Consider the following 20,209-nt stretch of genomic DNA (forward strand, 5'->3'; position numbering starts at 1 on the left):
TGTGAAAAAATGTATATATAAATATATATTTCAACGAGGTGAATTTTCACATTTTTCATCGGTTTAGCTATCTTGTTATATTTATAAGTAATATTTTTAACATAAAAAATAATATTTTTCAATGAATCATTTAAGAGTATGTCTCATGTGAGACGGTCTCACGAATCTTTATCTGTGATACGGATGAACCCTATCGATATTCACAATAAAAAGTAATATTCATACTATAAAAAGTAATATTTTTTTCATGGATGACCCAAATAAGAGACTCGTCTCACAAAATACGACTGATTAAACCGTCTCACACAAGTTTTTTTCGTTATTTAAATATGAGATACGTCTCATAAAATTGACTAACAAGATACTTTCAGAAAATTTTTATGTTTAATTTATTATACCAAAATGAAAAAAGTATAATAATTAGGAGTCATTTTCTTTGAAAATCTGATTAGTTGGAGATCTAGAAAACACACGTTAGGCATGAGTTGTTGTCAAGGCTAGTACTCGTTACTGTCACTTAATTAGTCACATTTGAATCCAGCTTTTAAATTTATATGTAAAACTCATTCCAACTTAATTTTAAATAATCCAAGAGGTATTTTATTAATATTAATGATGAAAACAAAGGTCCACCAAAATACATATATTTTTCAACACAGTTTTCAGTCTTTTTCTCAACTAACTCCTACACATAAATCATTTCAAATTTATTTATCCATTCTATAAAAAAATCATAATTAAAATATTTGATTTTTATATTTTCTAAAAAAATAATAACTAAGAAAACCCACATATTTGATACTATGTGGGTTAATTAAAAATAGAATATCTAAGCCGTTTTTGCATTGCAATTTATCCAACTAGTAGATGAAGCTATGCTACTTATTAAGCCGCGAAGACTATACAAAATAATGCTTACATGTATTAAATACTGAATTGTGCCACCCAAAAAAAAAACTTTTTATACTTATTTAATTTCGTTAAGTAATTAGTAGATCATCATAGCATGGTGCTAATTTCGATTCGGTGCATCGTACATATGATTTATGATTTATTCATTCAACATGCTATTTTCGATTGCATCGTGCATATGTTTAATCAGTGCATCTATGTATCATGATTGAACAAGTGAATATGATTTATTCATTCAACGTACTTGTCATGTGTTGAGTGGATAAGAAAACTATCTAGCTATTTGTTGGTAACATAATCAAAACTGATTTTTACTACTTAATTAATAATTAATTAACTTGTCTAATTAATCCTATAAATGAAGATTGAGTGACGTCTTGTAAAGTGAAAAAATAAAAATAAAAATAAAAATCAAGAATTTTAAATAAGTCATCATTGTGCAGAAATTAAACAGTCCACGTTCTGTACTAAAAATTTAATATCGAATTGTAAATAGTGTAAGTAAATTAATGACTACTCATTAAATTTTTGGATTACAGTAGCAAAAGGACGGCTGAGATTGTACATTTTCGTGCCGAATAAATATTTTTTCCAGGATTTTAAAATTGTAATTTCTTTTATTTAAGATATATATATATACTTAATTTGAAAACCACAGGGAATTTCAAAAAAAAAAAAAAATTTAATAGTTCGTTGATCAATATATCTTAACCTTCGAAATTATCAACAGAACTTACCGAAGTAGCGGTGGAATGGTACAAAATATCTCACAAAAGCTCGTGAACAAGCGTTTGTCTCTTCGTACGTCAAATTTGCTCATATTTATAATATAAATCAATATTTTTGACATAAAAAAATATTTTTCTATGAGTTACTCAAATAGAATAATTGTTTCACAAAATTGATCCGTGAGTCTGTTTCACAGGAATTTTTGTGAATAATAAATAAGATCAATTTATTAATTAAAGAAATTAAAACACAAAAACTATTTCAATCAAGTTAATTAATAGGAAAAAAACACAATTGAAAAAATGAATAGCTCTCTTGTGAGACGGTCTAACGAATTTTTATCTGTGAGACGGGTCAACTCTACCGATATTTATTTACAATAAAAAGTAATATTTTAAGCATAAAAAATAATAACTTTCATAGATGACCCAAATAAAAGATTCGTCTCACAAAATACGACCCATGAGACCGTCTCACATAAATTTTTATCTGAAAAAAATATATTGTATGCCATATATAAACAAACATTTCTAGATCATTCTTGTGAAACCTATATCATCTCCGAAAATAAAGGAGAGGTAAAAAAGATGTGCCAAAACTTAAATATCTGTGCACATCATATTCTATAAATGAGCAAACGAAAACTAACCGAGTGCCCAAAATTTATGAAGTGTTAGGTAGCAAATTAGTTCAAAAGATGATATAAATCCGCACTGCCGACCCATAAATTTTTCACCACACGAAATCAATGAAATCTTTTGTGAACACGATGAAAAATAGAATACCCTTCAAATTATTAAAAAAAAAAAAGAAAAGAAAACTTCTTCATTTTCTTCAAGATAACCTTAAATTATTTGTATTAATTCAACACAAGATTATATAAATTCATGGGAGGAATGTCTTATATTTTTTGAAAGTGTAGCAATAGACATATAATATTTAATGTTTCTAAAAGTGTATTACAAGAAATACTCTTGGTTGGAAAACATCACGTTTTTCATCAAACTTTTATAAGAAAGCGAGTTTTGGGTCTATCCAAACTGTATATAAAGAAGTGTGAGACTTATGGACACAAATTGAATTTTATAAAAATAGATCAATTGTATCAACAAAATTCATTTGCTAAAAAGCTATTTTAGTGAAACCATCATATTTCAATATCAAAAAAAAAAAAAAAACATCTATGAGTTACAAATATATTTAACGATATACATGCACACAACGCGTAAACGTCGAAACTAATAAAAAAAATGGAGTTTCTTAAACATGTGAAGAGGAATTGTTCTATAAACTAGACTCGCTGTTAATGGTTCTACTATTCAACAAGAAAAACTCCATGGAATAGGTAGCTAGCTAGCAAGGTACCCCTCCATGCATAATAATTCGTGGGCCTTGCTGTCTAAACGGAGACTGAATATTAGCCAAACTTTAGGGAGCCGATAATTGAGTTCATTGTCAACATCTCAACCGTAAACTACAATCTGCGATCCACCATGAAAACACCATAAAAATTGTCTCTCCAAGTATCCATCCATCTCTGTCATGTACATCCTGCCCATATTCAATTCCTTTATTGTGTGATGTTACACAGTCGGGTCGACTCATATTCGACGTCATTGTTTTTTTCCCCCTTTTACAGCGAGTTTCGGACTAGTTAGAGACTTAGAGCTAGACTTCACGCATGCATAAACTCTTTTTTAGAAAGTGTGAATGCGAACTAAAATTTCATCTAAGCAGCCCCCTCTCTAGATGACACCTATGTACCCGAAACATGATGGCTAGCTTTTGCCCATCACATTCAAGCATTTGAATGTGGTTGTTGGATCCAGTAAACTTGGGAAAATATTAACAGTGTATTTTTTGGTTCCTCTCTCTCTATATCTATATATAGCTTGGTATATTTCTTCTTTCTGACAGTTGAAGGGTCACTCAGAGGTCATAAACAGTTTTTTTATATATATATGTATATGTAGAAAACAAGAAATGGTTGAGAAAGAAAAAGAGGGAAAGATGTCATCAGAAAACGAAAGAGTTTGCAGTCCAAGTAAAAGGGATGCTCCATTTTTTTCTTGGCCATGGGAGAATTTGAATAATTTCAAGGCAAGTACTTCAGAGCCCAATTTTTTGTTGACTGAAAAAATGTTAAATTTGGTGTGTCATATTTCCAAAAGTATAAAGTCTGATTGTTTGTCAATTTTGTTCTCGGAACAGTATTTGTTGTATGGACCTTTAATAGCAAAAGTCCTGTATTCTATCTACAAAGATGAAATCAAGAAAGGTGCTTGGTGCTTGCATATTCTTATCTTGTTTGAACACAGAGCACTTGTTCATCAGCTATGGAGCACTTATAGTAGCATGCTTTTCCTTAATCGGACGCGGCAAATCGACCAACGAGGCGTGGATTTTAAACAAATCGATGCGGAGTGGCATTGGTTCGACTTCGTTTTCTTTAAGATTTCTATTTTCGGGGGGGCTTTTTTAATACAATTTTTGTGCTTGTTGAAGATTTCAAGTTTATTGATAATTTGTGTGTGACAGGGATAATTTTCTGATTCTTCAAGCTATTCTGGCTTCATTGGTGTACTTGAGTTTCCCTTCCTTGGCCAGTCTTCCCGTTTGGAACACAAAGGGCGTACTATGTTGCCTGATTCTCCACATTGGAATATCGGAGCCATTGTTTTATTGGATGCACAGATTACTACATTCCCCCACTTTGTTTCAACGGTACCATTGGCTGCATCATAGCTCTAAAATTAATCATCCTTTCACAGGTACAAAGTAACAACAGCCCTCTTCACTAATACTAAGATCCGACCACATAGGATTATCAGTGTTATTTTACTATTCGTATTTCACCCTTATTAGATTAGATTTTTCATTGCCGCAAAAGAAAAATGTAAAACTTTTTATGGTTTCATATGTATTTCGTTCTTGGTGATGCAGCGGGGCATACAACATTCTTGGAGCAGCTACTACTATGTATAATTGTAGGGATTCCGACTTTGGGAACTGCCTTTCTTGGTTATGGATCGATAACTATGATGTACGGTTATCTTTTGCTATTCGATTTTCTTCGATGTTTGGGGCATTGCAATGTTGAAGTGTTTCCCCATGGCCTTTTCGAGACCATCCCTATTCTAAAGTACCTGATCTACACACCAACGTAAGTTCTTATTCTATGTTTTGATTGAGAAAAAAGAAATAACTAAATCATATGAAGTGTCTAAATTGTATCCCTCTAAAAATTTCAAATATCAATTTATTGGGGCTTTACAAGTATCTAGTATCGAAGCAAGTATGTGTGTGTGTTCTTCAACACAATTATTCTCTCGCAGTTTTAATTGGCATTGGTTCAGTTATTGTGTTCACATGTGTGTGAATCATTGTTATCCATGGGCTAGTTTTGAAGTTATGCCTCTGTTTGGTTTTCTCGATAAAGTATCAGCTCATTGACTCTGCAGATACCACAGCCTTCATCACAAGGAGATGAGGTCTAATTTTTGCCTCTTTATGCCTCTTTATGATAAGTTATGGAATACAATGCACGCAAATTATTGGGCTTTTCATCAAGAAATATGTTCCAGGACAAGTGAGTTTCCTCTAAATTATAGAGTTGTTCCATGACATTTTTTATAAATTTTCTCTGAATATAGTTCGTAGTTATAAATTTAATAACTTTTTGCATACATTAATCCACTCTGTGGTCTTTAACCGTTGTTTATGCTTGTGACGCCATGGCACAGGTAGCAGGGTGCCGGATTTTGTGTTTCTAGCACACGTTGTAGATGTGATCTCAGCAATGCACGCACCCTTTGTTTTCCGATCATTTAGCTCGATACCTTTCAGTAACAAACTCTTCTTGTTTCCGATGTGGCCTTATACATTTTTGGTGATGCTTGTCATGTGGGCCAAGTCAAAGACTTTCTTGTCTAGCTTCTACTATCTCAGAGGGAAACTGCACCAAACTTGGGCAGTGCCAAGATTCGGTTTTCAGGTATCTTTTTATGGGTCAAATCTTCTACTAAATTTGGTACTGTGTATTGTACTTCATCTAGTCCACATATTGGATGATAAAGAGCGAATGATATAATACAAGATGTAGCCGAGAGATTGAAATGAACCTTGTATTCGCCTCAATCAATGATGAAGTTTTCGGTGATAAATTTTGCAGTATTTCCTACCTTTTGCTGCAAAAGGCATCAATAACCAAATTGAAGATGCTATCCTCACGGCTGATAAGCTTGGTGTTAAAGTCATCAGTCTTGCTGCATTAAACAAGGTAACATTTGTTTGCTTTTACTTTTCATATAAGAGGCAGATTAATATTGGGCAAATGTAGCAGCTATGGCGCACTTTGCCTTACCCGAAGCCAGCTACTGCCGATACCAGGAAATATAACTACGAGTAACTTTGCAACAAAAATCTTTATATAGCTTAATAGCCCAAGCACTTTATTTTGATTGTTACGGGGTTCCTTACAGAAAGTTGTCTCATGCCCCTCAGTATTCTCACCTTACCCACATGTGTGGGTTCCAGATACATGTACCTTCTATTCAAAGGTCGTTCGACTTTTTCCCGAGAGTATGGCATGGGTTATTTCAGCACCGTCGCACTTGGTGCTCGAAGATTTGCTCTGCACACATGCAAGGCAATCATTACTACCGAATATTGTGGTTATTTTCCTAATTAAATGAATGAAAATTCCAGAATGAAGGTCTGAATGGAGGTGGAACACTATTTACTTCAAAGCATCCCGATCTTAAAGTCAGAGTGGTTCATGGAAACACCTTGACGGCTGCAGTGATCCTACATGAGATTCCTCGAGACGTTGATGAGGTTTTCTTAACAGGGGCGACCTCTAAACTTGGCAGGGCCATCACCATTTATCTTGCTCAACGCAAGGTTAAAGTTCTGGTATGCAAAACATTAAAAAAATTTCGTACCATCTTATGCTAAACTGTAATATGATCAAATATCATATGAAGCTCATGAAAGAATTCTTGTAAACATCCGATTTATGCAGATGCTAACATTGTCGACTGAGAGATTCACAAAGATTCAGAAAGAATTACCTGCGGACTGCCAAAAATACTTAGTACAGGTTACCAAGTATCAAGCAGCTAAGAACTGTAAGGTAAACATTTTTGGTCGTTTATGCATGCATTCTGCTTCAAGACTATGGTACATAACAACGAACCATCTGAAATGTATCGCGGAATCCATCAAGCTACGTACACAACCAAGCCAAATGCCAATCTTGAATCATGCATTTTGTGCAGACATGGATCATCGGCAAATGGGCAACGCCACGTGAACAGTATTGGGCTCCGTCAGGAACACATTTCCACCAGTTTGTAGTTCCACCCGTTATTCCATTCAGGAGAGACTGCACATACGGGATGCTTGCAGCAATGAGACTCCCAGACGAAGTCGAGGGACTGGGATCGTGTGAGGTATTTAACTACACTCTGCGTAGTTAGTTAAAACAAAATTAAATTTAGATTGGAAACAGGGGGTCTTTTGCGTAGGATTCGACGTAAAAATCCAGCCTTGTTTCTAAATTTATGTTTTTTTCTTTATTGTAGTATACATTGGGACGAGGCATAGTTCATGCTTGCCATGCGGGTGGGCTGGTTCACTTTCTTGAAGGGTGGGAACACCATGAAGTTGGAGCTATCAATGTTGATCAGATTGATATCGTGTGGAAGGCTGCACTCAAGCATGGACTCAAGCCGGCGTAGTCTCCATGTGCACTACAAATGCACAAGTAATTTTACTAAATGGTTTGTATGAGATGGCAAACTTTAATTAATTCAAAAACTACCTCACTTTCTTTTCTTTATTTTTATTTTCATTATTTGACTATGACTTTTGTAGTTTTCCAAAAACCATTATATGGGGAGATCTTATTAATTATATAATTGCGATGTTCAGATTTAAGCAAATTTGATAACAATGTGGAAAAATAAGGGGCCATGTTTGGTTTTGTATTCTGCTATTCATGTAACATTTATGTTAAAGAATGTCATATATTTATTTTGCTTTTTCAAGGATATAATTTTCACTATACATATTTGGTTTTGGAGAATGAGAATGTGCTAAATTATTGAATTTTTTTAATGTAGATATGCAAACACAACACATATCCGATGCACTTAATGTAGATATGTTCAACGAACTAACAAAAGTGGCTCAATGCTTACTATCCGATGCACTTAATGTAGATATGCAAACACAACACATAACAACCAACCATAACACTTACCCCCACACAAGAACTAGATATGCAATCATTAAATCGAAACAGAAGTGAAAATTTTGAGATAGCTAGAGTTATGGGCTAAGCTGGAGGAACTTCTGTCCCATCGGATGCTTAGTCTCGGAGAGACGATTTGGCTCTAGAATCTCTACTATCTTGCCATCTACAAGAAGCCCGACCAAGTCCGCAATCCTTTGTATCTGTTTGATGCTGTGAGAGACCATGATAATCGTCATTCCTCGATCCTCCTTCAGCTTCACCAGAACATCTTCTATGTTTTGAGTTGATATTGGATCCAACGCACTCGTTGGTTCATCCAGCAGCAAAACCTTCACACAACACGGATACGAAACTTAAACCACACAATGACTTCAACAAATGATAAGAAATTTGTTTTAGGTATGCAACCTCTGGTTCGTTGGCCAAGGTTCGGGCGAGAGACACCCTTTGAGCTTGACCCACAGATAACTCTGCACCAGTCTTGTGGAAGAAAGATGAATCCAGGTCTGCAAGAGCCAGTAATTTGTACACCTCCTCCTCGCTCAACTTCTTCCCTTTTAAACTCGGCCCGTAGCGTATGTTATCCGCAACTGTACCTGCAAACCAATATGCCCTTTGCTTGTACGAGATCCCTATCCTCGAGAAAATAAACAAGGATATCCCAAAAGATAGCATTTTTACCTTCAAACAAAGCTGGAAGCTGGAACAGCATACCGACTTTCCGACGAAGGTCGAGGACATCTAGCTCACAGATATCTGCACCATCAAGAAACACGGAGCCAGAAGGGGGCTCCCACAACCGATTAAGGGCCCGCAAGAAGGTTGACTTTCCGCTGCCACTCGGCCCGATTACGCCGAATATAACTCCTTTGGGGATGTCCACATTGACTTTGTTTAGTATGCGTTGATTATTAGACACTTTCGTGAGATCTCTAACCTCAAACTTTGAATCGATCGCACGACCCTTTTCAGGTTTCACCGATAGTAGGTATTCTTGTGCTCCTTCGAAGATCATAAATGGCAAAGCCCAATCAAGATCAGTTCAAATTTCATATTTCTGATAACATTAACAGGCATATTCTAACATAAATCTGAAAATCAGCGCAAAACGGAAGATCCATACACCATTCATACACGCATTCAAGAAATGAAACTGTTTCGTCAAATGTAAGCAAAAATAAATTAAGTTCATTTAAAACATAGCACTTGTGAAAAATTACGCATACAATTTCATGTACTGGAAATTTCGTAATGATAAATCTTGCAACAACAGGCCAAGAAACATATTTATAATCGAAAGGCAAACCGAAAATCTTCGAGCTTAGATATGGTCTAACCTTCAAAATCCACCATTGTTAAAAGTCTCACATGGACATAGGATGAGCAAAAAGAACTAAATCAGCTGGCATGTGCTGTGGCGGGTAGCCATTCATTTCATCCAAGTTTAAACCTTCCCCAGGTATAATATAGATGCCGGCCCATACATGCGTTTGAGCTTATCGAAAAGGCATTCTTTCCATTTGACCTCGAATAATATATATCATTATCTCTACGTTTATGACATAATGACATTTTTGTGGTTCCAGTCAACTTTCTTTTTCCTTTCTTTTTTTTATCAAGTCTTTTTCTGTTTCCAGTCCACTTCTTTTTTACTGTCAAGCTCTTAAGTAATTTTTTTCCTTTTTTTCTCGAAATAATATGTACAGGTTTTTTGTCGAGTAATGCTTCATCATTATTGGTCAAAATACTGTGCTTTTCCGTAGCTTAAGATCCTTTTATGCCATTCTTTACTTAGCAAATTATTATTAAGAAAAATGATCTTCAACGGCAAGGAACTGCACATGAACCGCTGCAATAACTAAATTCAAGAAAGTCATATCGATTCCAGAATTTAAACCCCTTACACATAAATTTACAAGCATGTAAATAATTTCCCAAATGGGTACTTTCGAAAATATGTGTATCACATTTATGCAGATGGAGTAATTAAAGTAATTCTTCTGAAAATCTATGTTTTATATGTTTAATTAACTTCAGCTGCTAATCTTGCTCTGAGATCCTTTCTCAATATTTTGCCTGATGGAGACTTCGGAACCGCATCGACGAAATATACGCGATTTATTCTCTTGTAGAATATCACCTAAACCAAACAACTTATATTATAGCAATTATATATATATATATATATATATATATATATATATATATATATATATATGTTCGTATATAACTTATACTGAATTTTATTAGAATGAATTATAAAAAAATTTCGAAATTCGAAAAAAAAATTAGTTTTCCCGTTTAAAAAATAAAAAAATTCGTTTTAAGCTTACGATACAATAGATAAAATACAGCAACAAAGCTAAAAGTGGGCCTAAAATAAAGATACATTTTGCTGAATAATTTTTTATAAAAAAAGATTTACTTTGCTCTTAGAATTGGTTCACCTTATGTCATGTGATTTTATTTTAGACTACATTCTCTTAGAAATGTAGTGAACATGTGAAGTCTAATTACCTGTTTAGAAATAAACTGTTTAATCTCGTCCTCGGAAATGGCCGATCCATTTGATCTCACAACAAAGGCGACCGGAACTTCTCCCGCGGCTTCATCTTTCATGCTGCAAATTCAAATAAACCCCCATATTTGCTTATCAACTCTACTTCTTCATTAATATATTGCACGTAACATATACAACATATTAACGACTTACGGGACGACGGCCGCGTCGGAAATGCAAGGGTGGTTGAGGAGTATCGCTTCGAGTTCGGCTGGTGCCACTTGAAATCCTTTGTACTTAATTATTTCTTTCAATCGATCGACGATAAACAATTCGTCGTCTGCATCGATGAACCCGATGTCGCCTGTGTGTAGCCATCCCTCTTTATCTATTGTCTTCTCGGTAGATTCCGGATCATTCAAATACCCTGAATTAATAACGATACAAAATTGGATCAATCACATCTTATCGCATCTAATTTTTTAGATTGAACGATACCCTACATAAAATAATGTTAAAACAATTAATGGGATTGGGTAAAAATATATATCACCAACCCATAGGTTAGTGTTGATTCAACACTTTTTAAACTAAAGTTTGTGGGGGAAGCTGAAGTATGACATTTATATTGGTGGTGGTCGTCGTTGGAGGTTGCACAAAGGCAAATGAGACCTTTTTCCGGATCTTGCTATGATTTGCGGGTTGGATTTTTTTTTTATATATATATATTTAGTATAGTTGTTTCGTCACAAAGTAACAGTAAGCATATTATATAAAATAGAATGAATTATTTTTTTTTTTAAATGTAGAGGAATGGACCTTTCATGATTTGATCGCCTCTGATGCAGATTTCACCAGGCTGGTTGCGTCCTAGAGAAAGTCCGGTCTCCGTGTCGACTATTTTCATCTCAGCATTTCTAACCACTGTGCCGCATGCGCCGGATTTTATCTCGAACGCTTCTTTTGCAAATGCTAAGCACATCGCCAGCACCGGCCCAGCTTCCGTCATTCCGTAACCCTGCACCACCATTTTCATTTGTTTTTTGGAGATTTATCTATAAAATCTCGCCAATAATTTTTTAAAAACTGAACTTTTATACATTTTCGGCGCTGACTCTGAGAGTTATGATTAAACTCAGGTTTTTCTGAGTGGAGTTGCAGTCCAAATTTTTTGGAAAATCGAATATGTTAAATAATTAATGGTTACTGCTTACAAGTAAACCAAGGAACCAACGTACGTACCTGCCCAAGTTTCGCGCTCACAAACTTGGTCCTCACAGCATCCTCCAACTCCCTCCCCAGCGGCGCCGCACCGGACATCACCGTCCGCACCGACGAAAGATCGTATCTATCCACCACGGGACTCTTAGCAATCGCCAAAACAATCGGCGGCACGAAGGGCCCAATCGTCACTTTGTACTTCTGAATCAGCTCCAAAAAGGGGACGATGTCAAACTTCTTCATGATCAAAATGGCGGCCCCAACCCGCAACCCGCAGAGCAAAACGGAGTTCAAAGAGTAAATGTGAAACAAAGGCATCACACAGAGCATAACATCCTCGCTGTGTATGTACAAATTCGGGTTCTCCCCGTCAACTTGCTGGGCCACGCTGGTCACCAGACCTTTATGTGTCAGCATCACTCCCTTCGGAAGCCCGGTCGTTCCGGAGGAGTACGGCAGAGCCACCACGTCGTCTGGGTGTATCTTCACTGCCGGCAAGTCCCTTTCATCGGCGGAAGTTAACTCCGAGAAGTGGTGACACCCCTCTGCTAGCGGCGGGTCAATGCACATCACCTTGATCCCATAATCCAGCGCGTAGTCTCGGACTTTGTCCACGTAACACGCTTGTGTAATAATAAGCTTGGCATTCGAGGCCTTGACTTGCTTTAAAACCTCGGCAGGAGTGAAAAATGGATTCGCCATCGTGGATACGGCCCCAATATACGAAGCACCTAAAAACGCGAACACAAAATGGGGTGAATTAGGGAGCAAGAGCATGATCGTATCGCCTTGATTGATCCCGAGCTTGCTGAGGCCACTCCCGACTTTTCGGGACGTAAGCTCGACTTCCTCGTACGTGTAAACCTCGTCCGTCGAGCCATCAATAAGACACGGTCGCGAACTAAATTTGGAAATGTTTTCGAAACAGTAGGAGTGCAACGGGAGATGTTTTGGGATGTAGATATCCGGGAGCTTCGATCGGAAAATTATCTCTTCTTGCTTGGTCTCCATATTTCTAGAAATGAAGGAATTCTTGGGTGTCAACTATTTTCTTTTAGAGTTGAACCTAAGTAGGAAACGTCGTGAGTTAGGGGTATAAATATTAATTTGGCATGGGCAAAGGGTTGGTAAAAATCGGGGAGTTGGTTGGAATTTTGGGTTGTTCAAGGGTAGATTAGGGAATTCTGTTTTGTTGGGATTTGAGTATAGAATCTGTAAAGAATAGTTGGTGAGAAGAAGTGGAGGTGCGTTTGAGTTTGAGGTAGATAATATATTTTTAGTATCGGAATTATCTCTTTTTATGTATAGACGTGTAATATATTATCTGTGCGCCTGATTGGTTGAATTTATAACTTTGTGTGTATCTTATTGCAAAAATGAGGTACGTATTAAAATTTTGTAAAAGAGGTTGAATATTTGTTTGACCTTTGGTGTGGGCTTTTTCCGACGTGTAATCGATCGATATACCTACCAAGAAAAGCTACGGGAGCGGTTGTTGACGGCGACGTCTTAATTCACCTACTGCCACGACGTCGTATTACACATAGCTCGTGGACTGTACCGACGATGATATGTGGACATTGCTCCTTTTCTGCACTTTATCGTATTTATTTAATTAAAGTAGCAATATTTTCATATCGTCATTTAAATTTATTTCTTTTGGCGAATAAATTAATGTGACATATCATTTAATTATCAAAAAATGAAAAAAGAAAAAGAAAAGGATGTATTTTAAAAATTCCGAAAGACTGAGTTATTCCAATATATAATAATAATAATAAGAATAATAATAATAATAAAATTTGAATGGAACACTTTTAAACTACATTTTGTGTATTAATTAAAGTCCTTATGACGATTCATATAAAATTTTTATACACACATCATGTTTATTTTTCTATGCTCTAATTTGTTCTTAAGTACGTTTTTTGTGAGACAGTCTCACAATTTTTTATTTGTGAGATGCGTCAACCCTACCGATAATCACAATAAAAAGTAATATTTTTTTATGGATGACTCAAATAATAGACCCGCTTCACAAAATACGACTCGTGAGACTGTCTCACGTAAGTTTTTTCCTTTCTTCTTTAAAACGAATTTTACAGGATTAATAAACTTCTTCCGACGTTTTCTCCGTTTTTTGAACCTAACACACACGTTTGTCATTAATGAGACCAACGAAAAAACAAAAACAAAACGTTTTACATTTGTGAGTTTTTGCTACAGGCCAAATTTTATATTGTTAAAAATCATAAGATTTTTAAATTTATTGTTTAATTTTCTTTCACTTAGTTGTATAAAATATAACTCATTTGTTTTTATTATTAACTTGGAATTCAAATTAGTTTTTCAACTATTCTACCATATATCATCAACATTTCCAATAATATATTTAAATCTAAATTGAAATTTAAAAAGATTTAAATATCTTATACACGTAAATAATCTAAACCATTACCTGATATATAAGTGAACTTTCCATGTCAATATCTTAATTGGTAACTCCCCCATCTTGAAACAATTTTAATATACACAAAAATATTTTGATACGATTTGACAAGTTGATTTTTTTGTGAGATGAATATCTTATTTGAGTCTCCGGCAATATCTCAAATTCAAATAAAAACAAATAGCTAACCAACTCACACTAAACATTCTTGATCGATAAACGATCTATGATTAGAATCTACAAGTAAGAGTTCTGGAAAAATCACTCAAACTTCAAAAATGGTCGGTCAGGCGTAGACTTCGAGATTTTACTTGATATAAAAATTACATACTGGCATCATTTTATTGAAACAACTGTTATCGTTCGATGCTCTATCGTTTCACAGCATGGACTGTTAATTTAAGTCGCACCCATTTTCTGTGGGGACGATGGAAGCAGAGACGGATCTACGCTAAGGCTATATTGGGCTGTAGCCAGCTCATTTTTTTTTTATTTAGCGACGGTTTTAGCGACGGTTTTTGATAACCGTCGCTAATTTTGCGACGGTTTTAGTAAACCTGTCGCCGATGAGGATCGGCGACAGTTTTATCAAAAACCGTCGCAATTATTAGCGACGGTTATTGTTAAAACCGTCGCTACATTATTAAAAAATAAAAAAAAGGTGTATCGGCGGTTTTAATTAGCGACGGTTTATTCAATAGAACATCATTACCACTTTGATGTTTATAATGCAACAATAGATTTCATTTTGATGGAGTTAAATACTCGGTTTAATGAGTCATCGGTGAAACTTCTTTCTCTTAGTATAGCTTTAGATCCTAAAAATTCATTTGACTCATTTAACAGTGATGATATTTGCAAGCTTGCGAAGAAGTTTTGTCTTGGAGATTTCACAGATCAAGAAATTGTTGTTTTGAAGTATGAATTGATACATTTATAAACTCGATGTGATGCAGAATTTAAAGGTTTCTACACTTGTTGAGTTGTGTCAGCAATTGACCGAGAGTGGACGGTCAAGTGTTTATGTTATGTTGACTAGATTGATTCATCTTGTTTTGACATTATCTGTGTCTACTGCCACTATTGAACGGGCTTTTTCAGCAATGAAGCATGTGAAGACGGCACTTCGCAATAAAATGGAAGATGACTTTCTTGCCGATTGTTTGACACTCTATATTGAACGAGATTTAGCTAAACATATTGATGTAAATTCTATTATTGATGAATTTTATGTTTTAAAATCCCGTAAGGCACAACTTCGTTGAACGATATAATGTACTTTTTTTTTAATAATATATAACTTATCATATTGAGTTCAAGCCCACCTCAACTCTTATTCCTGGATCCGTCCCTGGATGGAAGTACACTCTTCGGGAGTAGTAAGAATCTCAGATATGATCTTTATCAAAGAGCAGACTCCCCCCAAGAAGTTGTGATCAATAACACCCTCTCCGTCGAAAACATGCGCAAAATCAACTATCTTGATTTCTGCTCGTGGATTCTTCCCATCTCTCGCAAGCTCGTTTTCAAACATCATCAGAATCGAGCTAGAATAGAAATGATACATGGTTTGATCCTCAAACCATGCCTTCAACTCCAGCAACTGCGATAGGATACCCGAGGAACCACCATAGATAATCGAAGCGAAAGAGCAATCCGGTTTTGAATCCCAAGAGTTTGAAGAAACAAACTTTTTTAGAAGCAAGTTAACTTTACCTGCTGAAAGAGACTGGACAGACTTCCTATCCGGTTTCCACGCCCCAGATTGTCCACTACCGTAAATTTGCAAACCCGATAGCCGGAATCCAAGCGAAAGGCTTGAAGTTTCTCTATCTTTCTCCAAACACTTTTGAATATAATCCTCTGGTGCCTGTGGAACCCATGTTCTTGAACCAATCTTAATGTCCATTACGGATGGATTTATCCGACCGAAGTTCAGGTCTTGTAAAACAAGATGAGGTTTCAATCCAGATCCATCGGATGCCTCAACTAGATGAGTACCATGGAAGTTGGGGAAGAATTTGCGGATATGGTCTGGAATCTTCGTGTTCGAAGAGAACGAAGCATAGAAAGTAACTTCATTCGATCCACGTCCATCGGCTTGAAGAGGCTTGTAGAAAAGGCCTGAATCATCAATAAGGGGCCCTAGCTTCCCATCACCAGCACGGTGTCCTGCAACCTGGTCCTTCGGGATTTTGAGCATGGCTGCTCTACTCGACGATCTAACACGAATTATGACCTTTTCAACTTTGTCGATAAATCCATATATAATAATATATAGAGAAAATCATTGTTTCAATCTTAGATTCTACCCATAAACAAGCATCCTCGCGTCAAATTAACAGACTACAATGGAATTTTGCATACAATTTTCTCGAACCTTTTCAGATGGTCAGCTATATTGCTTTAAACTATTTACAATCAAATAATGGCTTTCCATATTCATCAAGAAAAATTACAAAAAAACAATAACTTAAAAATTCAAGACACTACACGGGACACCAATAATCTATTTTCTGCTCTAAAAATGACAAAGTGGTCGACAGTTCGAATTTCATTATGTTTCAATCAAAAAACGAGGGACAAAACAACTCACGGAGGACTACAATCCCCATTTCTTAAAATATTCGAATGGTCTAAACAAAGAAAATGTCTTTTATAATTAATCATGTTCAAACCAAAGCAAAATCCCATATTAATCCGTAATGAGGATAAAAATCAAAATTTCAGAAGCATTTAGAGCAGATATCTCATATCTTACATGCGAAAAAAGACCCACAAAATATTAAACTCGATGATAAAATACCACACAATCATACAATTCATTCATCGTTTTGCAACAAGTGTTACCTTCTTTTTTGCAAAGTCCGAGTCGCTTACAAAGAAAGATCCTTCCTTTCGTGGTCAATTTTGGTGAAATTTGTTCAGTGAAGCAGAAAGGTGAACTTGGTGGATATATATAATTATATATTATATTCTAACGAATCTCGTAGAGGTCCATTCCGAAGTTGGGAATTGGGCCCATGGTACGGCCCAACAATATTCTCGGCCGGTTCGTGCTTGACACGCCACTTTAACTCGATTTTAAAATTATGATACAAACACGATTTAACAATTTTCAAAACTTCGTTAAATAAAAAATTGAAACTCGGATTCGAAATTTGAGCATTTTAGCATTTAAGAGTGGTCCTTAATATCAGCAATAGTTACGACTTACGACCGCTCATCGCTCATATTTTAATTTTTCTTCTGTAAATTATATATGAAACAATGAAAGATGTAAAAAAAATCAAAAATAAAATAGGGGGAAAAAATTAAACATTGAGGATACTTTTGTATTTAAATTATACTTTAGTTCCACGTTACTTTTTTTTAAGGAAAAGTTTAAACATCTGAAATGTACATTTTTATATTATCATTAATTAATTGGTCATTATTAAAGGCGTGTTTACGAAATTACTTTACCACCTGAAAGTAAATGTTTTAAATTAAAATTAAAAAAAGAGCAATCGGTAGGGTAAAAATTGAAAAGGAGAAAAAACGTGGACGGCAGGATTCGAACCTGCGCGGGCAGAGCCCACATGATTTCTAGTCATGCCCGATAACCACTCCGGCACGTCCACCACTTTGTCAGTTGGAATCATTTATTAATATATAACGTTTATATTTACTAGTTAAAAAGTATTCCTAATTATTATTAGGAAATCCTTATAAACTTTGAGATTATCAGGTTGAGGGGCTTCTGAACTTGTTTATCATTTCGTAATCATAGTTCTTGACTGTTTTCAATTAACGTCCGTTGAATTTATATATGTGGCTTTAATTTGTTTAAAGATGAAGAGATGAAGTATGGGCTTAGTTTATAATTTGAGTCGGTCTCTTGTGAGACGGTCTAATAAATTTTTATCTGTAACGGTTCAATCCTACCAATATTCACAATAAAATGTAATACTTTTAACATAAAAAGTAATATTTTTTCATTAATGACACAAATAAGATATATGTCTCACAAAATACGACCCATGAGACCTTTTTACACAAGTTTTTGTCTTGTACTTTATAGGAGGAACTATTAGTCTTATGTAGTATATGAAACATAATTTAATAACTAGTACACCGGCGCACGTGTTGCGTGCTTGTACGACATGTTTTTATAATTTATTTGGTTTATATTTAAATTTGGATCAAAATATATTTATAAGAAATAATGAGTGGCTACATTGTAATTTTGATATATGAACTAAAAATAAAAATAAAAAAAAATAAAGAAGACCCAAATAAGAATTGAACCCACAACCTCAGGCTTTATCCACTAAACTACATGGGATTTACATTAATTTTTTAACACTTTATTAATATATATAATTAGTAAAACAGACCAAGACATCAAAAGTTAGTTATTCTAGAGACCTCTTACTTAACAATATAGTATAGAAGCATAGATGAATCTCCTAATGAATTATAGCAATGACAAGATTATTCGACACAATTCAAGCAACAAAATGTACTAATTAATAATCCATACGCATGTATCTTATTATGATCGATACTGTAATACAAAATACATCACATAATTATTATATAATATATGAACCAATAAAACATAAAATCGTAGGAGTTAATCGAGTTACAAGTGATCATGAATCAGCAAGCAAGATGTTAAAGAGTCCCATGACTCCTGCATGTCTTCTTGCACTGTTGTATTTTGATACGAGAGTCAGAGTTTCCCCATCACTAATTTTGACAGAGCCTCGTTTCGGGTAACAGGTCGACATTCCCACAACGTAGCCAGCTTCGTTTCCAGCTTTATGTCCTGTCCCGTATTTTGTAGTGGATTTACATATATCTCTTCCTCCCTGGATCCATTTATTACTAAATTAATTAACCACCTTAACTAGTAAATTATCACTGAAATTTGAAACTACCGTAATACGTACCTGTCCATAGAGGGCAATACTCTCGCCTCCTACATGCAGGTGCCCAACTCCATATACTAGATTGCCGCCTCTTGGTAAAATAAAACTCACGGATTTCGTGTCAGTGCAACAATTCTTATCCACAAAACTAGTGTTGGAGCAAGATTTCACTTGATACTCAACCTATTCGATATATAATACATACAGACATTCATTAGAATCACTACGACAATTCACGTTCAGCAAGAAGAACTTTCTTTTTAGTTGCTTGATTACCTGACAATCATGCCGATAAACGATCCCTTGTGAACTGTTGGCTTTTGTCACAATGTCTGTTACATCAAGAACAAAGACTCTGACCGGCACGATGGACCTATCCCAATCCAAATACCTCACCGTATATTTCAAATAATAGGTTTTATTCCCACCCTGGTGCCCTCCTTCAACCTGCACCTACTCCCATCAAGGCAACAGCTCAAGCCGCCGTAGTAATCCGGAGGCAAGGGTACACCGTTTTCGTCCCTCGTCATGTTGTACAGGTCGCATGTACACTCGAGACATCCTACTTTATCCACCACCCCTCGAGTGTCGATAGCGTGCACATTGAGCAACCATTTCTCTTCGTACCCCGCGGGAGCATCCGACGGGTTGCCGGACACGATCCCGTAAGGATCTGGGACGTGGCTCAGGGTCTTTCGTGTCTCAGACCCGGATCCAAAGTACTGAATTAGAAAATTACCGCTGCACACTCCGCTGATGTTTCCGAAAATCGGTGGGAGGCTGGCGTTAAGGGTGGGTTGGTAGTATTTGATAACGATCCAATGATGTAGATAAAGTTGGTAGAGAGGGACGGACTTGCCATCTTGGTCGACTAGTTCGGCGTCAAAGCTCTTGATGGCGACGTGGCCTTGGGGGAAATCGATGGCCAGGTAGTTTTTGTTGGAGACCATGCCTGGTTCCAACTCGATTTTTGGTGAGAGGTACACTTTGGTTTTGACTGCATTTTTGGTTTTGGCTTGTGAGTTATGTGCCGAAGCTAGGAGAAGGAGAAGAAGAAGAAGGATGGGCACGTATGGCGGCAACAGGGATTTTGAAAAGTTGACCATTGCACATGCAGGTTGAGCTAGGATGATGAACTCTGCAGAAATAGAAGAAAACTTACCAAGCGTAGCAGGAGCGTCCAATTCATACACAGGTATCGAATGGGGTTTCACCTTCGGGTG

General features: G+C 35.9%; 4 protein-coding genes, 1 long non-coding RNA gene and 1 other non-coding gene across 7 annotated transcripts; 1 reads left to right on the plus strand and 5 right to left on the minus strand.

Moving 5' to 3' along the window:
• Window positions 1-3,339: 3,339 nt before the first annotated feature.
• LOC140829267 (very-long-chain aldehyde decarbonylase CER3-like) lies at window positions 3,340-7,562 on the plus strand. The gene is made up of 12 exons (XM_073192334.1): window positions 3,340-3,494; window positions 3,615-3,741; window positions 3,853-4,073; window positions 4,180-4,412; window positions 4,585-4,804; window positions 5,103-5,230; window positions 5,385-5,635; window positions 5,813-5,920; window positions 6,349-6,555; window positions 6,665-6,775; window positions 6,921-7,094; window positions 7,227-7,562. The coding sequence occupies exons 2-12, from the start codon at window positions 3,625-3,627 to the stop codon at window positions 7,380-7,382; spliced, it is 1,926 nt and encodes a 641-aa protein (XP_073048435.1). The 5' UTR covers window positions 3,340-3,494; window positions 3,615-3,624; the 3' UTR covers window positions 7,383-7,562.
• Window positions 7,563-7,630: 68 nt separating this feature from the next.
• On the minus strand, window positions 7,631-9,417 carry LOC140829269 (ABC transporter I family member 17-like). Of its 2 annotated transcripts, XR_012117425.1 has the most exons (5): window positions 9,238-9,417; window positions 8,582-8,902; window positions 8,309-8,496; window positions 7,817-8,229; window positions 7,631-7,739 (listed from the first exon to the last, which is right to left on the minus strand). XR_012117425.1 is itself a non-coding variant. In XM_073192336.1 (4 exons), the coding sequence occupies exons 1-4, from the start codon at window positions 9,251-9,253 to the stop codon at window positions 7,975-7,977; spliced, it is 780 nt and encodes a 259-aa protein (XP_073048437.1). In that variant the 5' UTR covers window positions 9,254-9,417; the 3' UTR covers window positions 7,756-7,974. The 2 variants fall into 2 exon arrangements, 1 of the variants encoding a protein (XP_073048437.1); XM_073192336.1 differs by lacking the exon at window positions 7,631-7,739 and having other exon boundaries at window positions 7,756-8,229.
• Window positions 9,418-9,755: 338 nt separating this feature from the next.
• LOC140829268 (4-coumarate--CoA ligase 1-like) lies at window positions 9,756-12,698 on the minus strand. The gene is made up of 5 exons (XM_073192335.1): window positions 11,643-12,698; window positions 11,220-11,418; window positions 10,614-10,827; window positions 10,418-10,520; window positions 9,756-10,040 (listed from the first exon to the last, which is right to left on the minus strand). Exons 1-5 carry the CDS (start codon window positions 12,630-12,632, stop codon window positions 9,924-9,926), a joined length of 1,623 nt encoding a protein of 540 aa, XP_073048436.1. The 5' UTR covers window positions 12,633-12,698; the 3' UTR covers window positions 9,756-9,923.
• A 2,643-nt stretch (window positions 12,699-15,341) lies between these two features.
• LOC140829952 (inositol polyphosphate multikinase beta-like) lies at window positions 15,342-16,989 on the minus strand. Its single transcript, XM_073193234.1, has 2 exons — window positions 16,921-16,989; window positions 15,342-16,292 (listed from the first exon to the last, which is right to left on the minus strand). The coding sequence occupies exon 2, from the start codon at window positions 16,271-16,273 to the stop codon at window positions 15,404-15,406; it is 870 nt and encodes a 289-aa protein (XP_073049335.1). The 5' UTR covers window positions 16,274-16,292; window positions 16,921-16,989; the 3' UTR covers window positions 15,342-15,403.
• Window positions 16,990-17,611: 622 nt separating this feature from the next.
• Window positions 17,612-17,693, minus strand: TRNAS-AGA (transfer RNA serine (anticodon AGA)). The gene has a single exon. It is a non-coding gene; the product is annotated as a tRNA-Ser (tRNA).
• An 882-nt stretch (window positions 17,694-18,575) lies between these two features.
• LOC140829953 (uncharacterized) lies at window positions 18,576-20,190 on the minus strand. Its single transcript, XR_012117582.1, has 3 exons — window positions 19,263-20,190; window positions 19,008-19,169; window positions 18,576-18,926 (listed from the first exon to the last, which is right to left on the minus strand). It is a non-coding gene; the product is annotated as an uncharacterized lncRNA (long non-coding RNA).
• Window positions 20,191-20,209: the final 19 nt, after the last annotated feature.

Source organism: Primulina eburnea, chromosome 4, assembly GCF_022965805.1.
Source record: "Primulina eburnea isolate SZY01 chromosome 4, ASM2296580v1, whole genome shotgun sequence".
Taxonomy (NCBI): domain Eukaryota; kingdom Viridiplantae; phylum Streptophyta; class Magnoliopsida; order Lamiales; family Gesneriaceae; genus Primulina; species Primulina eburnea.

What these genes read in the sequence shown, in the direction of transcription:
- LOC140829267 (XM_073192334.1), top strand. Translation starts at nt 3,625, where the DNA reads ATGGTTGAGAAAGAAAAAGAGGGAAAGATGTCATCAGAAAACGAAAGA. An exon ending in ATCGATGCGGAGTGGCATTG is followed by an intron (nt 4,074 to 4,179) that starts GTTCGACTTCGT and finishes TGTGTGTGACAG; the next exon opens with GGATAATTTTCTGATTCTTC. An exon ending in TGCCAAGATTCGGTTTTCAG is followed by an intron (nt 5,636 to 5,812) that starts GTATCTTTTTAT and finishes TAAATTTTGCAG; the next exon opens with TATTTCCTACCTTTTGCTGC.
- LOC140829269 (XM_073192336.1), bottom strand. An exon ending in GCTTCCAGCTTTGTTTGAAG is followed by an intron (nt 8,497 to 8,581) that starts GTAAAAATGCTA and finishes ATTGGTTTGCAG; the next exon opens with GTACAGTTGCGGATAACATA. An exon ending in CCTTGGCCAACGAACCAGAG is followed by an intron (nt 8,230 to 8,308) that starts GTTGCATACCTA and finishes TGTTGTGTGAAG; the next exon opens with GTTTTGCTGCTGGATGAACC.
- LOC140829268 (XM_073192335.1), bottom strand. Translation starts at nt 12,632, where the DNA reads ATGGAGACCAAGCAAGAAGAGATAATTTTCCGATCGAAGCTCCCGGAT. An exon ending in TGAGCGCGAAACTTGGGCAG is followed by an intron (nt 11,419 to 11,642) that starts GTACGTACGTTG and finishes ATGGTGGTGCAG; the next exon opens with GGTTACGGAATGACGGAAGC. An exon ending in AACAGTTTATTTCTAAACAG is followed by an intron (nt 10,041 to 10,417) that starts GTAATTAGACTT and finishes TGTTTGGTTTAG; the next exon opens with GTGATATTCTACAAGAGAAT.
- LOC140829952 (XM_073193234.1), bottom strand. Translation starts at nt 16,273, where the DNA reads ATGCTCAAAATCCCGAAGGACCAGGTTGCAGGACACCGTGCTGGTGAT.